Source organism: Panthera uncia, chromosome B4 (assembly GCF_023721935.1).
Source record: "Panthera uncia isolate 11264 chromosome B4, Puncia_PCG_1.0, whole genome shotgun sequence".
NCBI lineage: Eukaryota > Metazoa > Chordata > Mammalia > Carnivora > Felidae > Panthera > Panthera uncia.
The window spans coordinates 38,019,741-38,035,765 of NC_064809.1; the positions used below are offsets into that span (position 1 = coordinate 38,019,741).

At 41.9% G+C, this 16,025-nt stretch overlaps 1 protein-coding gene and 1 long non-coding RNA gene across 4 annotated transcripts in view; one reads left to right on the forward strand and one right to left on the reverse strand.

Moving 5' to 3' along the window:
- The window catches only part of PARP11 (poly(ADP-ribose) polymerase family member 11), a 57,062-nt gene extending 55,507 nt beyond the window's left edge, over positions 1-1,555 (reverse strand). For all 3 annotated transcript variants that reach the window (XM_049624922.1, XM_049624924.1, XM_049624921.1), the window contains exon 1: positions 1,341-1,555. In XM_049624922.1, coding sequence (XP_049480879.1) covers positions 1,341-1,358 — 18 coding nt within the window. In that variant the 5' untranslated portion in view covers positions 1,359-1,555. The remainder of the gene's footprint in view (positions 1-1,340) is intronic.
- A 73-nt stretch (positions 1,556-1,628) lies between these two features.
- Positions 1,629-6,831, forward strand: LOC125918739 (uncharacterized). Its single transcript, XR_007456572.1, has 3 exons — positions 1,629-1,768; positions 3,696-3,925; positions 5,523-6,831. It is a non-coding gene; the product is annotated as an uncharacterized LOC125918739 (long non-coding RNA).
- The last annotated feature ends 9,194 nt before the right edge of the window (positions 6,832-16,025 follow it).

The window sequence follows — 16,025 nt, forward strand, 5'->3', positions numbered from 1 at the left end:
ATTTGAGCAAGACATACTGCGGTGACTAGAAAGTTTGTACAGAGAAACCAAGACAAAAGGGACTGTTAATAAAAATTGAATACACACACACCAAATGTACACATATACATGCACACATATACGTATAATGATATAAAATGAAGACTGTTGATGACAGTGAAAATGAATATAAAAGCAGAGAGCACATTCTCATAATCCTAAATTACTTTTGCTAAAACCAAATGCCAGCAATCACTTTTCTCTGATGAGGCCTGACACTGCACAATTATATGTATGAACAACAAAAACCTTAGATGATGACATGATGGGCTGGGATGTACAACCAACAAGTGCGGACCAAAAGACTAGTTGCTACTGGCCAAAAACTTAAAAACCATAACAGAATTAACTGATAAACTCTCCAACTCATCAGGCAATATATTCCAGAAATGGGAAAAAATAAGTGTTGATTACAGCAAAAGACTTGTTGCAAGTATGTAGACGGGGCTGTAAGTAAATTTGGGCAGTTATCTCAGCATAGGGGGTAGTTTCACACAGTCCAACAATTTGGCAAAATGTGATTCTGCCATTTCCACGGTCAACTCGTACGGTGTATATAGTGTACGTCTGCCATGTTACTAGGCGATTTCAACTCTAACAAGAGATTAATGGAATATTCGGCAAACGGGTTCCACTCTTTGAGGGCGGCACATTAAATAAATGTATAAAAAGCAAAGCAGACAAAAATACGTGCAGACACAACGCAAATACCGGAGTCAAACAAGAGAGAGAGAGACAAGACTTGCAGTTGAAAAGTCCCGGGTCATCAGTTCTGGCCACTGAAAAAAAAAAATCTAAGAACTTCCCCATCTAGAGGCTTAGAACATACACTCAGTCCCCCAAGTTTGAAATGACTGTCCACCAAGAAGGGAAAAGGAGTACTGATGGTTCCTCTTAGGCCCATTCAAGACACGGGGGGTCGAATCCCCCTCGCTTTGGATGGATGGGACTGGCAGGTACACCTGAGGCAAAGGAAGAGTAACAGGTCCGAAGCCCCGTAACTCCGATCAGGAAGCAGAACACAAAGTTTAAAAAGACAGTGAAGGGCGGAAGGCAGAGAAACCACAGCAAGTCAAATAACTGTAACAGAAAGAAATAATGCGTTGGGGATCCCACGGAATCATCTCTACCATTCAAAAGGCCAGAGACTGTAGAACCCACAAGGGCCGGGATCTTCGGGGTCCCGGAACTCAACACCCAGCCTGAAGCGGGTGAGGGGGAGCAGTTCCCGGGAACCCCCTCCCTCCCCTCTCGCCTCAACCCCGCCCATTGGGTCCGCCCCGTCCCGCCCGGCTACTCACCGGATTCGCTTCCCACATAACGGTGGCGAAATCGAGCGGAGAGAGCCTGGGGGAAGGGGCTAGCCGCGGGACCGGGGTGTTGGGTTTTTTCCGAGGGTCCCCGGGAGCGAAGGGATGGAGAGGCAACCTTTATGTAGGCCTTCCTTCTACCCCGCCCTGTCACAAGCCAGCTTCTTCGGACCACCGACCCTCCCGACTTCCGCCCGAACCGGCCAACCAGCGCTGGCCCCGCCCCGCCTCCGGAAGCTCGTCCCGCCCCAGCCGCTCCCTTCCGGGCGGTGGGCGGATCACGGTGGGCGGGGCTTGCGAGTAAGGGGAGTGTAAGGGAATTTAAAGGGCTTCTCCAACCACCTTTCCGGTGCTGAGTCCCCACGGCAACATCTCCTCCCCGAATGATCCTCAAGCAGCGGATGGTTGTATTTCCAACGGTATTTATTGATCACTACGTAGTGAGTGTCGTGTCAGAGTGCCAAGAATCAGACAGGCCTGAGAATTAATCCCAGAGTGGCCAGTGGCTTTTGGGACAAACTTCACAGTCTCTCAAGTTCCTCCTCTTCAGAATGGAGACAGTAATAGTACCCGCCTAAGGGTGTAGTGAGATCATTTAAAACACCAACCACAGTATTTGACATGCAGTAAGAGCTCCCAGACAGCTAGCTAGGCTCTGGCATGCTAGACTGACCCGTAGGCAGCCCATGCCCTCGTAGAGCTTAGAGTCTTAGGGAAGAAAGCAAAAGGTAATTTAGGTAAATAAAAAGGTACAGTATGGTTTATAGGTAGTATGGCAAGCACAGGGTTCTTGGTAAGAGAGCCGCTTACCTAGGACAGAGTGTCTACTTTCCTTCTTCCTGCCTACGGAGTTTAAGCTAAGACCTAAAGGATACACTATTGAACTTACCTGGATAAAGAACCCTAAGAGATGGGGAGAATCTTCTGGGCAAAGAAATAGAATCTACCCAGGAGAAAGGAAAAAGAAACCGTTTGTTTATATTATCCTTCCGGGCTTTTCTACATAGCTCTACACATTAAAAAAAATTTTTTTTTTTTTGATCAAGGAAGACCTATAGATTTAGAACCTGGTTCTTTCACTTAATATCATATGGATAGCCTTCACTCCAATGCATTTAAGCCTATTTCATCATTTTGAAGGAGACCCATGGCATTCCGCGGTTTGTATGTATATCTTACACACACACATTTGAAGTAATTCATTGTGTTAAATATTTAAGTTGTTTTCAATTTTTGCTATTCTAAAAAGTGCAGCAATAAACATTCTTGTACATTTGTCCACTTACCTCCTTGGATTAGTTCTTATAAATGGACTTGTTCAATAAGAGATTATAGAGATTATAATCTAAATAAGAGATTATAGAAATTTTGGTACATATTGCCAAATCACACTCAAGAATAGTATCTAAATTTGAAATCTCTAATTTTTTCTTATAAATAGATTCAGATAGATATCTTCACCTTATTTTTTCCACTTTACTTTTTACAAAATAGTTAACCAGTTGCCCCAATATCACCTATTGAATAACCCATTTTTTCCCCAATGCTTTGGAGTGGCACGTTAATTACAAACTAAATGTGTGGGAGGGAGGCATATCTGTTTCTGAACATTCTTGTCTATTTTATTATCTGTGTATTACCCTGCCATGTCACACTTATAATCGTTGTAGCTTTGTAACATATTTGCTGTTTCATAAAGCAAGTTCTCTCCTAATTCCCTTCTTTTTCAAAATTTTCAGAATCGTGAGTCTTCCCATTCAGGAATACATCTCTTCATGTATTTAGTTATTTTATATTTTCAAATACATACATATTTTTTCACAAAGATTTGCACAATTTTTGTGAATTTTGTTCCAAGATACTTTATAATTTTTTTGGTGTCATTGCAAATGAGACATTTTTCATTACTGTAAGTTAGGGAAACTATTGATTTTTGTCTATTTAACATGTAACCCTACACACTGAAAATGTCTTATTAGTTCTAATAGTTTGTAAGCTGATCTCTCTGAATTTTTATGTCAAAACTCATTTTACCTGCAAATAATGCAGTTTTTTCTCTTACTATTGCATTGGCCAAAACCTCAGAAAACTTTTGAGGAACACATGACAAGAGAATGAACATTCAGTCTACAATGCAGTAAAACAAGCATTTGTCTCTAGTTCGTTCTTGATATCCTTTAAATACACTGTCAACTTAGGGTGCCTAGCTGGCTCAGTCGGTAGAGCATGCAACTCTTGATCTTGGGGTTGTGTGTTTGAGCCCCATGTTGGGTGTAGAGATTACTTAAAAATAAAATCTTAAAATATGCTGTCATCTCTCAATTTTTTTTCTTTATTTGTTTTCAGAGTGCGAGTGGGGGAGGAACAGAGAGAGAGGGAGACACAGAATCTGAAGCAGGCTCCAGGCTCTGAGCTGTCAGCACAGAGCCTAACGTGGGGCTCAAACCCACGAACCGCAAGATCATGACCCCAGCCGACATTGGATGCTTAACTGACTGAGCTACCCAGGCGCCCCTAAAAATACAGTCATCTTTAAAGAAACTTCCTTCTAATCCTCGTGTCCTACAAGGTTTTAGGTAGGAAAGGAGGTTAAATTCTATGAACTGTCTTTAAGCTCTATTACTATGTTCACTTTTTACTCTGACTTGTTAATATAACTGTACTAGATTTCCTAATGTCTAGCCCACCCTTACATACTTGAAATAAACACTCCCTTTGGTGTGTTCACTACTCTTTGAATACACTACTGGATTCCATTATTTAGGATTAAAATTTATTTATAATTAATGAAATTGGCCCATTGTTACTAGTGTTTTTTGTGTTCATGTTCAACAATTTTTATTAAGTGAATACTATTTAGCTCTTTTTCAAAGATGGGGATTTTTATAAAGCAAGTTAGGACCATGTCCTCCACCTTTGTGGGGCTGGGACTATACTTCATTTCCTTGAAGTCTTAAGAGTTGCCAGTGGTGGTGATCAAAGAATGGAATGGAGAGAACACAACTGGTTTGAATATATATCAGCTTTTAAAATATAAACTGCTATATCTCAAAGTAATATGAAGGGAGCATATTTCATAAATTGAAAATAGCTGTGCAAAGTTTAGTATTAAACTTTTTTCCTATCATTCTTGATTTATGACCACTGAGAGAACAAGAGTGGGAAGGGAACTTAATGACCATTTAGTCCTGGGGTCGCAAACTGATAGCTAATGAGCTTTAGCACACACAGAGTATCTAAGTTTAGGGGGTAAGTTACTGCCATTTTAAAACTAGGAAATTTCACATTCAATACTGTGACTCTGGCTTCGCTTAGACTCAGTATTCCATATGCCAACAACTGGCTAAAGTCTTGCTGATCCCGTCCCACTAGGAATGGCCTCTCAGCTTTACCTGAGTTACCAGGCCAATATCTCTCATCCTTAAATTACCTACTTGGGCCATCTAGGTATTTGAAATTGTACTAATAAGGCACCTCTTATTTGGCTAAGGAAATGCAATGGATCTGGGACTTTCTAAAATATCCTCATAGGAAACAGCTTGACTATACTTTTCTATACCTCTCAAGGACGGGCCCCATCACTGGGGCCCAGCCTCTCAGTCTTTCAATAGATTACTCTCTGCATGTAATGCTTGAAATGTCTCCTGTCACACAAGGTCTGGCACTGGGAATGTTTCCCTCTACATTATGGCTCTGGGCAATGTGCCACGGCAGTAGAAACTATGCTTACTGCCCATGGTCACTGGCTTTCTCAGGAAGACCAAACAAACAGAAGACAGTTTACTTTATCTTACGTGTTTTCTATATGTGTTCTGGGTGGAAGCGTCTAGAGCCATGCTAACCCCAGCCCAAGGATACTGAGTGCTTGCAGCCCCCCTTCCACCTGCTTGAGTGTATTAGATCTTTGAATACCAGGAGAGGAGGGAGGAAATGCCTGAGGGGAAAGGAAAGAGGAGAAGAAAAGGAGCAGTGGAGACCTGTCACTGGAAAGCATGAAAATGATCAGAAAACCATTAGTTGAGTGGCAAGGGAAAGTGGTGAAAACCAAATGTCACATAAAGACAGTAGAGGGAGAAAAGAGAACCAGTAAGTGGTGAGATGCAAGATATAGCATCACTTATAATTTTAATGTAATTTTCATAATTTTTTTTATTTTTAAATCTTCATTTACAGCCAGAAATAGGGGAGTGCTCAAAATGCACATGGAAGACAGGCTGGATTTGACAGAAAGGAGGAGCCGGAGACCGGAAGAAGGCGCAAAAGGAACGCCGAGGGGCCACAAGAAGGTACCCGGAGTAAGGGAGAAAAAGCAGCATTTGTGCCCATCAGCCTTGAACATAAAGACCCAGCCTCAGCCTGAAAAAGAGCCAACAATGAGGCAGCCCCAGAATCAGCCCTGCTGTTGAAGTCTGACGCATTAACAACCCCGACAGGAATTAAGAGGTGAAACAAGCAGATGAAACATTTGCTGAAGCCGAGATAAGCATTCCTGGGAAGGAATTTTTCAAAAAATCAAAATGAATCCTGTAAATCTTCCTAATTAGGAAACATGACCAGAAATTAAATTCAACTGAAAAAAAAAAATGAAGTGCTAAATAACTCCCCCACTAAATGGCAAGGCTCTATTGAAAATACCACTGATTATTAGTTTTAGCTGCTCAGGGAAATTATCTGGGCACAATGCTGGGCATCAACATGCAGCTCACAGCAGCAGTCAAAAGCAGCAGCTGAGATGTGTGGCCATCCTAATTAGAGGATGGAGATTCTGAAAAGGCTCTGGGGCTGTGACATTCCTGGCTGGGGCTTTCCTTCCAGGAATGCCACATTAGGGTTTTGGTCATCACATTGTCAAGAAGGACTTAATAGGACTGATCCGGAAAGGCACAACAGAAATGACTTAGAAAAGAGTGTGAGAAGCTTTGAGGTTAAAAGCAGAAAGCAGGAAAACACTTCCATAAGAAATAATTTTAAAAATTAGGAGACAGGGAGGCAAGCAAAAGCTTTGGGTGATGGAAAGAGTGGCCGGAGGGTGTCCTGCCTGCATTAGGTCATTGCAGGCATGTGGGGCTTTCTCTTGTTCCTAATGAGCATGTCCAGGGAGGTCAACAAATTAGAACAAATTATCTGATATGAATTACTCTTCAGTTCTTCATTTGACAAATATTTACCAACCACCCTCCATGTTCTAGGCACTGTCTCTAGCTTTTTAGGATAGATCAGTGAACAAAATAGAGAAAAATCCATGTCCTTGTGGAATTTACATGCTAGGGGGGCAGGCACAACATTGTGCAGTATGTTATAGGGTGATGAGGACTACAGAAAAACAAACAAACAAGGTAAGGATATTGAGAGTAATCAGGATGGTCCTCATTGAGAAGGTAACATCTGAGGAAAAGTCTGGAAGAGGTAAGGGAGCAAGTGTGATGTATATTTGGGCAAAAAGTATTCCATACAGAGGGAACAGTTGGTGCAAATTTCCTAAGAGTGTGAGTGTGTCTGAGTGTGCATGTTTGGAGAGCAGGGAGCAGATAAGATGTGCAGACTGAACTGGGCCTGGTATAACAATTAGCAAATACACGGCACAAAGTATGTGTTTGACCCTGTTATAAGCTCTTTCTATATACCAACAAATATAATTCTCATAACAACCCTATAGAGTAAGTGCCCTTATTACCCCCTTTTACATGTAAGGGTAGTGAGGCTCAGAGAGATTAATTACCTTGGCCCAAGACCAAAGATTCAAACCTAGGTGGCTGGCTACGGAGCCTGTGCCCCTAATTACTACTCTATGCCAGTTTTCAATGTGGTTTCAACCCATCTACTTCTGACACCAGACCTGATTACCCAATTGCAATTGGAATTCAAGTACTCCCCCAAGATAAATTTATGTTCTTCTTTATAAAAAGGCAGTGTTACTTGTTGCCTTACTGCCTACATCCCTTTCCCTGACCGTTTGCACCCTTCGCCTACCAACTCGAGGACTGCTCTTTTCTGCAAGTTCACCATGAAGTCCATTGCTTTCGTCCAGCAAATCAAGTACGTGTCTACGGATAGAGCTTTGATTCAGTGTGGGAGGGGGGGTTGGTGAGCAATAGAGGGGGCTTCTGTAGATTAATAATGCCCTATAGATCACTAGGAGGCAGGACAGAGCATACACTGCATTTAAAAACTAGATATGTATTGTCTTTCCTTCCACTTTAAAAGGCACCGTGTGGAGGAGGTGTGTTTGTAATACACTGACCACTGGCTGTTCTCATGCTTTCTTCCCGTTCTCTCAAGATAGAGTGCCTTTATACTAAAAACCATTGAATTATGCACTTTAAATAAAGGAATTGTACAGTATGTGAATTACAGCTCAAAAAAAGCTGTTAAAACAATTCATTTTTTTAAAAATATAGGATCTTTGCTTTCACATCCATGGTTTAGCCTCCTCTGGCCTCCTTCACATAGCTTTAGGGAGTCCAGAACCATACTCAGAAAGATGTCCACCAGTCTTAAACCCCAAGCACTCCACCCAAAGTTACAACTTTGTTTTGACTTCCATGCTTACAGCATTATGCCAAGGAATAAATGACTTTCCCATTATACCTTCGGTACCAATTTTCCTTATTAGAAAACAATAATTCTAACATTTGTATGTTGAGACAAGCACGTATCTATTATGCAATAGAAGGTAATATTCGCATACATGAGAAGGCAATATTCACATACTGTTAGAAGCAGCTTCTTGCTTGTGGCTGACTGTTTCCAGCTGAGGGTTAGGGGGCACGTGTTCCCTGCCTTTATGGGAGAGAAGCTTGAGATGACATGTTAAAGTCTAGAACAGTCAGGAGACTCAGAGGCTGATCCAAGCTCTGGTCGTAAGTAGCTGGGTAATGTTGCACAAGTCACATCCCCTTTAGGGGCCTCAATTTCACATCTAAAAGATGAGATCATTGGACCAGGTGATCTCCAATGTTGCTGCCAGATCTCACAGTCCATGATTTGGTGTCATAATGAGACAGATCAGATGCTGGGCTAAGATATATCAGCACCATGATGCCCAGACATTCAGGAAGCAAAAGATAAACTCCCTGCCTTTGAGGAACTTTTAATCTATTGGAGGAAACTAAAAAGAGAATTACATGTAAGACTTGTAAAAGATATCAAGTAAATACACAAGCCATCCAAAGAATGCAAGGGACAGGAATCAGCTAAGAATCAGTTCTCCTGTCCAGATCATTTTGCTTTGACTCACCTGTGCAACTAAAGAAACAAGGAGGCTCTTACTCTGTCAAACCGTGGGACCTCTGAGACAGGTACCCCTGATACAAAGGCACTCCTTGTAGACCTTGTGGATGGACTCAAATCACAGAATAAGAAACTTTCAGAGGAGAAAATGAACCCTAGCAAACATGTAATCCAAATCCCTCCATCAACATTTAACATTTGTCGATGATGCTTTCTCATGTTTACATTCTTACATGATAGGATACTCTTAACATTATCCATGATCCTGAATAATTCTAAAACTGGAATAGGAATGCCTGTAATATCCTTCCCTTCAAAGTCCGGTGGGTGAAATGTGGAATGGCTTTAAGACAAGTCTGATCATTACCACAGAATTGAACAAGATTTGCCTGGGAATCACTTCTCAAAAACCACTGCCCTGAAGAAAGTTAAGTTCCTCCCCTCTATCGTAGGGCGCTTGTACATTTTCCTATGTCATGCTTTCATTTCGCATCCATTCCCACTCCCTGAGGCTATTCTAAGCATTTCTGCAGGTCTCCAGTCACATGCCTTTGCATGTCCTCACTTGCCATGACTTCTTAAAAAAAAAAAAAGTGAAACTAAAAACAAATAGAAAGGAAAAAATCAGCGTGATCTCTACCATTCAATTCGTTCATTTTCATCTGTCCTGGGAGGATATCTTTCAGCCTGGGCTCTGCTGGGTGAATACTTACTCTGGGACTAGACTAAAAATCACTGTCTCTGGGAAGGATCTTGGGGAAGGCCTGCCTGGATGAGCCGATGATACAAGCCTGTTAAATATTTGTCCCCTGAGGTATCTTCCACTCCAAATATTTTGGGATGCAGATAGGAATGGTGGTCCCTCAGATTGTCTGAAACAGGGTTTTTACTCCCTGACTGGAAATGTGCTCATTTCATCACTAGATGGCGCTGGCACACAGGCAAGAATGGCTGTGATTTAATTTAAAAAAAAAAAAAAAAAAAGCGAGCACAAACTTTCTAATAAGCCAGAGAATTCCTTTGTTTCTGGGTGGGCAAGATCAGCTTTTGTCAAGCACATTTAAGAATAGCTGTCTGGAGTAGCAATAATCTAATTGTGCTGCTTTACCCCAAATCAACCAAATGGTCAAGACCGAATGAAAGCAGTATAATGTGTATTTAGGAGTAAAGGCATTTATAAAAAACTACAGATCTCTTAACTATGTAGTGTCAAAAAGAGATAGGTGGTCAGGAGGCTCAACTGTGCAGTATAATTAAAAGTGAGAAGTTTTACATTCTTGTTCTGATATGGATTGATATGGATGGACCTTTGCCAGTTAAATAATACTGATATAAATTCAGGTAGCTACAAATTCAATTAAGAATTAAAGTAGAAACTTTCCTATTTCCCAACAAATCATATTGTTTGAACATATTTGTATCTGTTTCAGGATTGGTTGATGGACCATTTGATAAGTTATTCACTATTGGAACCATAACCACTAACCAAATTCTGCTAAGATAACATCTAAGTGGAATCTTAGAATTTTGGATTTGGAAAGGAGCTTACATGACCTCTGTCTTCCAGCTCCCACACTAACCTCTTCCACATTAACAAGGGCTCACTCCGTCTGTTTAAACTCTTATAGTAATGGCAAACTGGCCACTCTGAGAAACTGCCCATCGTATTTCCAGAGAATTCCAACAGAGAGTCCTTTAGGTTGAACCAAAGCATGGCTCTTTATAACTTCTACCCATAGATTTCCATTCTTCTTTTTAAAGGAATTCTGAGCTTTTTTTCATATGACTTGTTTTTAAATATGTGATGCTTTAGGGGGCTCCTGGGTGGCTCAGTCAGTTAAGCAACTGTCTCTTGATTTTGGTTCAGGTCATGATCTCATGGTTTGTGAGTTCGAGCCCAAATCAGGCTCTGTGCTCATGCACAGGGCCTGCTTGGGATTCTCTCTCTCCCTCTCTCTCTGCCCCTCCCCTGTGCTCTCTCTCTCAAAATAAATAAAAACATGTAAAAAATTTAAAATATATGTGATGGTTTAGGACTTCTCAGCCCTTTCTTCAACCATGTTTTATATAACATGGTTTCTGAATTGATTTTGGTTGCCTTTTTCTGATTTATCTTAAAACGTGTTCTGATCACATAGCCAGCAGGACCATTAGCTGTCTTGGTTCAAACACTGTGTTTCTATGAAGAGGACCCACATTTGGTGAATTCTCTTCACCGTTTTCTTTTTGGAGCCTGTGGCCAACTCCTAGGTCACTCCCATGGACGTGGTAGGTCAGACCGGCCCAATCCTTGTATATGAAATTAATTTTTTAAGTTATAATGCATGTGTTCAGCTCTGAGATGTGGCACAGATTTCAGTTTCTGGCTGTGGTCTGTCAAAATTACATAGATTCATTTAATTCAGACTCCAATGCCAGACATAATGGGATTCAAAATTTTGTTCCTCTGCTCATGAACTGTGTCATCTTGGGCTAGTGACTTGATCTCCAAAAATGTCAGTTTCTTTATGTCTAAAATGGAGATCTAATATTACCACCTGCCTCAGAGAGTGGTACAATTTAAGTGTGATAATTTTGTGGAAAAATATTTAACACAGTTCATGCAATATAGCAAGTGTTCGCTAAGTGTTTGCTATTATTATTATTATTATTAATATTATCCAATCATCCTTCATATCAGCTATCCCTCCTTGTTCATGTCATATGAAAATCTGATAAGCATCTCCTGTAAGACACAGACAAAAATCCTTTCAGAGACGTGTAAAAGAGAGACCTCCGGGGCTCACCGCCGTGGCTTCCCTTCAGGCTGACATATGTACTAATCAGCAGTCTTTAGGTATAATTCTTACACCAGCCGTGGTTGTACCCATTGGCTATCAGCCAGGTCATGTCTCATCCACAAGGTGATTATGATAGATTTCGTCAGATGCCATGCTGAAAGCAAGTATGGTTTTGATGCCTCTTCTTTCTGCCAGTCTAATATCCCTACCCAAAAAGGAATAAATGAAGACATGTTTTGTTTTCTGAGATTTCGGGTTGGCTCTGAGTGATCTCTGCTTTTCTAAAGACTTACAAAGAGTCTACTTAATAATCTGTTCAGTTGATGGGTTAAAGTGGGGAAATTGTGGGTTATTTCCCCCTTCGTTTCTATTATTATAATAATGTTTGTGGAGTAAATAGCTTTTTAAAATTCTGTTCTAGAATTCTGCCAGGGATAATTGTCAAGCTGACTGGCTTATAGTTTTTATAATATGCCCCTTTCCCCCTTTTTGAGAATTGGGACAACTTTGTTCTTCTCTTGTCTGTTAACAGTTCTCCTATTCTCCATGCTTTTTCAAAGATTATTGACAATGGTTCTGGGAGTTCTTTGAGCAACCTGGGATGTGATTTGTCAAAGTCTGGAGATTTGAATTTATTAAGGGGGGTGAAAAGAACACCACACTAGTTTCTAGCTCTGGCTTTGCCCTTTACTAGCTGAGTGAGCGTGGGTACGTTTTGATTTTATTTCAGCTGAAACGTCCCCATCTGTGAAATACGGCATTGGGACCAGATGATGTTGAAGGGCCCTTCAAGGTCTGATGGTCTCTGTTCTATGTCTCAAGTAATCTAACATTTTCTTACTAGCTTTTTTCATTGATCTCGGCTTTCAGTTTCCTCTCAATAAAATTTATTCTACCCTTTTTTTTTTTTTTTAACTTGGAAGATACATTTTGGTTTAGAATCCAAATGTTGCAGTGTGGCACTCAGAGTCCGACATATCTGGCCCCAGCGTTTAATTCTGGCTGTGTCCCCTCCACCCAGGTGCAAGCCTACTATCCATTCAGATGGACCATGCCGTCTTCCAGGTGCACAGGCCCTTCCATCCTTTTGCTAAGGCCACTTCCCTAAGGTGAAATGTGATATGTGATTCCCAGCCATCTCTTTCAGTGGGCTTTCACCGGCCCTTTAAAGCCCAGTGCAGTTACCAATCCTCCTGGGCAGTGTTTCCTAACCACCCCCAGGCACAGTGCTCTCCTCTCTCCAAATCTCTGATGCATTCAGGCAGTTGGTCTGCCACTTGATCACAATAATCCTTGTGGCATTTGGGTGTGGGTGTTGAATTGTGTTGTTATTGATTTGTGTGTCCTGGGCTGCTCCCTTCTTCCCTCTTCCCCTCTTCCTGTTGAGCAGTGTCCAGGGGATACTCCAAAAAGTTTGGTGGGCTATTGAATGAATTCCAAGCCATTGACAGTGTTTCCTAATCAGAATATTTAGGTAATAATCTAATATGCAGAAATTTCTTTTTTATCTTAGGAGTCATAGGAAGTAAGCCCACATAGCTCAATACTAGAACACATTTCATTTTAAGGCAAGAAAAGGATTTTAGTACACAATTGATAACAAAGCCCAAATAGCTCACTTTCATCCCTATGCTATGAAATTTGAGAAAAGTTGTTGAATGGACAACTAATTGCTTCAGGATCAATTTGCATCATTGGTGCCCATCCTATTCTAATCCAACCCTTCTTCTATTGGCCAACAGCCTAACGCATTTATATTTCACCAAATAAATGGTATAGTTACATTTCTTAACAATGGAGAAACTACTGTTGTGTGTCCTACATAACATCAAGTGCATCCCAGGGAGAACTGGCTTCTCCCCTCAATGTTTGTGAAATAGTTCTTGATAGTAAATTATAAATTGTCATGAGTAATCTTAACAGAACACTTCAGAATCACACCACTGTCATAAAAATACAGCTGACCCTTGAACAGTTTGGGAGTTAGGGGCACCAACCTCCTGCACAAGAAAAAATCCATGTATGACTTTTGTCTCCTCCAAGCCTCAGCTACTCATCCCTTCCTGTGGACCGGAAGCCGTACCCATAACACAGCCGATTTACACGTATTTTGTGTGTTATATGTTATATTATATGTAATGTGTATATACACATATGTAATATGTCATATTACATGCATGTATTCTTACAAAAAAGTAAGCTAGAGAAAAGAAAATGTTAATGAAATCCTAAGAAAGAGAATACATTTACAATATTGTACTGGAAAAAAATCTACATGTATCTGGAGCTGTGCAGTTCAAACCCATGTCGTTCAAGGGTCAACTTGTCCTATAGTTGTGGGCAAGCCTTGGGATGAGTTTGTGACAGAGGAAAAATAAATTCTTTCCAAAAATAAGCTGCTCCCAAAGCATGTCAGAAACAGAGCTGAGAAAAGAAGTCATTCTTATGTTCAACACACACTGAACATCCACTTATGTACCAGACCCTACTGGGGACATTGGCGTTAGGCACGAGGAGATAATAGAAAGGATATCTAGATTTTGCTCATGAGGAGCTCACCTTCTTGGGGGAGAGAGCACCAAAGAAACAGATAAGGACTGTGTGGTAAGAAAAATGCTATGTCGGTGATTTGTGAATCCACTGGGGCCAGGGGCCTGGGTAGAATGTAGAAGGCAGCAAACATCTTTGTTCCTGTGTAGGACTCCCAACCTCCCGAAACCTCCCCACACACCTGAGAAGAAGCTAAGTTCTCTGGTAGTCACTACCCCTGCCATCTTCCAACACCAGGAAACAGTTGGGAACTGGGAGGCTGAACCATGTACTATTATAGTGAGAGCTGCATACTAACAAGCCAGCCTGAGGCTTATAAAGCAGTGTTTGTACAGCTCACTCATTGCCCTGGTTGGGGGTGATAAGCACAAATTTCCCAGGCAAATACAAGTAAAGCCAGTGCTTAGTAAGCTCGTAATAAATGGGAGTGTTTACAACTGTTAAACATAATGATAACACTGGAACTCTTTACAGGAAAGCAAAAGTAAAAGTGTGTGAAGAAACAGCCCAGCCACATGCATTGCTGGACGCATCATCAGCCATGGGAACATAAACTCCTGCTCGCCAGTAACAGTCATCCAGAAATTACACCACTGAAGCCACATCTCCTTCCCTTAAAGAGCACTGTCAAGAGCACTTGTCACTTCAAATCAAGGAAAGTACTTTCCCTGGCAAATCCCATCCCTGTGAAGCCAACCTTATCTCTCACATGCCTGAACCCCTGACCCCCCCCCCCCCCCCCCTCCAGCCTTCACCGGGTTGCAAATTCCAAGCCGGCCCATTGCCTGGACCATGGCTTCCCCACATTTTCTCCTTTTCTCTTCCAGCTTGGTCTCAGATGACTGGGCAGGGCTCTTTCCCCCCACCCCCACCGTACCTCCCCAGAGAGGAGGATGAGATCACTTCTTCCTTCCACCTGAGGAAACGGAGGCCCACGGAGTTTTGCCACTTGTCTCAAGTCACACTTCTAGTAAGGGCCCCAGGGAACCCTGAACAGGAATTGTGACCTGGCCTGTTTTGCAAGCCTCTGAGCTGTCTGCACATCCTGCCCTTCACCAGCAGGGGGCTCCATTGCTGCCTTGTCTTCCCTCTACCCACAGAGGTTCTCAGTATGGAGGAAGAAGGGGGTGGGGTGGTCCAAGCTCCCTGAGAATTGTAGCATCACTGGGGGAGGAGGAAAGGGGACCCAATGGATTTCCCAGAGGACTTCCTCCTACAGGGAAACCCCTCATCCCCACAGCCATGAAGGCGAGGCCGCCATGTGAAAAACTGTTGACCAAAAACCATGGGGGATTGCAGTGGTGTAAAAACACTTTCAGTGGAGCAGATTGGAAATGGGACTCTGGCTCTGCCATTTGCCAGCTCTTGGTCTTGGGCCCATGAATGTCCCCGAGGCTCCCTTTCCTCATCTATAAAATAGCTACAGTAAATACCTACCTCATCAATTTGTTCTGAAGATTCAATCTGGTGATGCGGGTCAAGCACGTGGCCCCATGACTGCGGTTATTTCAAGTACTTGAAATCTGTTTTATTTCGAGAAAATGACTTGCCTTAGGTGGAGAGGTGATTTTTTTTAACTTAATTTTCTGCACTTTAATGTATTTATTAAGTAATGTGTTAATGGGGGTGCCCGGTGGCTCAGTCCCTTTCACCTCCAACTTCAGCTCAGGTCATGATCTCACGGTTCATGAGTTCGAACCCCACTCGGACTCTGTGCTGACCTCTGGGACCCTGGAGCCTGCTTGGGATTCTGTGTTTCCCTCTCGCTCTTTGCCCCTCCCCCACTCGTGCTCTTTCTCAAAAATAAACATAAAAAAAGAAATGTGTTAATGGATTAATAAATAAATGCATGCATCTTTAAAATGTAAGAAAAACACGAGTTCTTTCCAAAGTAAAAATGTTCAGTGTGCTTTAGTCCTAAAAGCTTCATGAGACCTTCTGTAAGAATGTCAAAGAGCAAACTGGAGCAGAGGGGGCCTGAAGCTGTTTTGTTCTACTGTGGCTGAAGTTTTTGGCTCTCAGTGTCAATAAAGACCTCCACAAGACATAGCTAGGAGGAGGCTTTAGGACCCAAAGCACAATATTTGTCATTCTCCAAAAGTTGTAGGGTCCATCT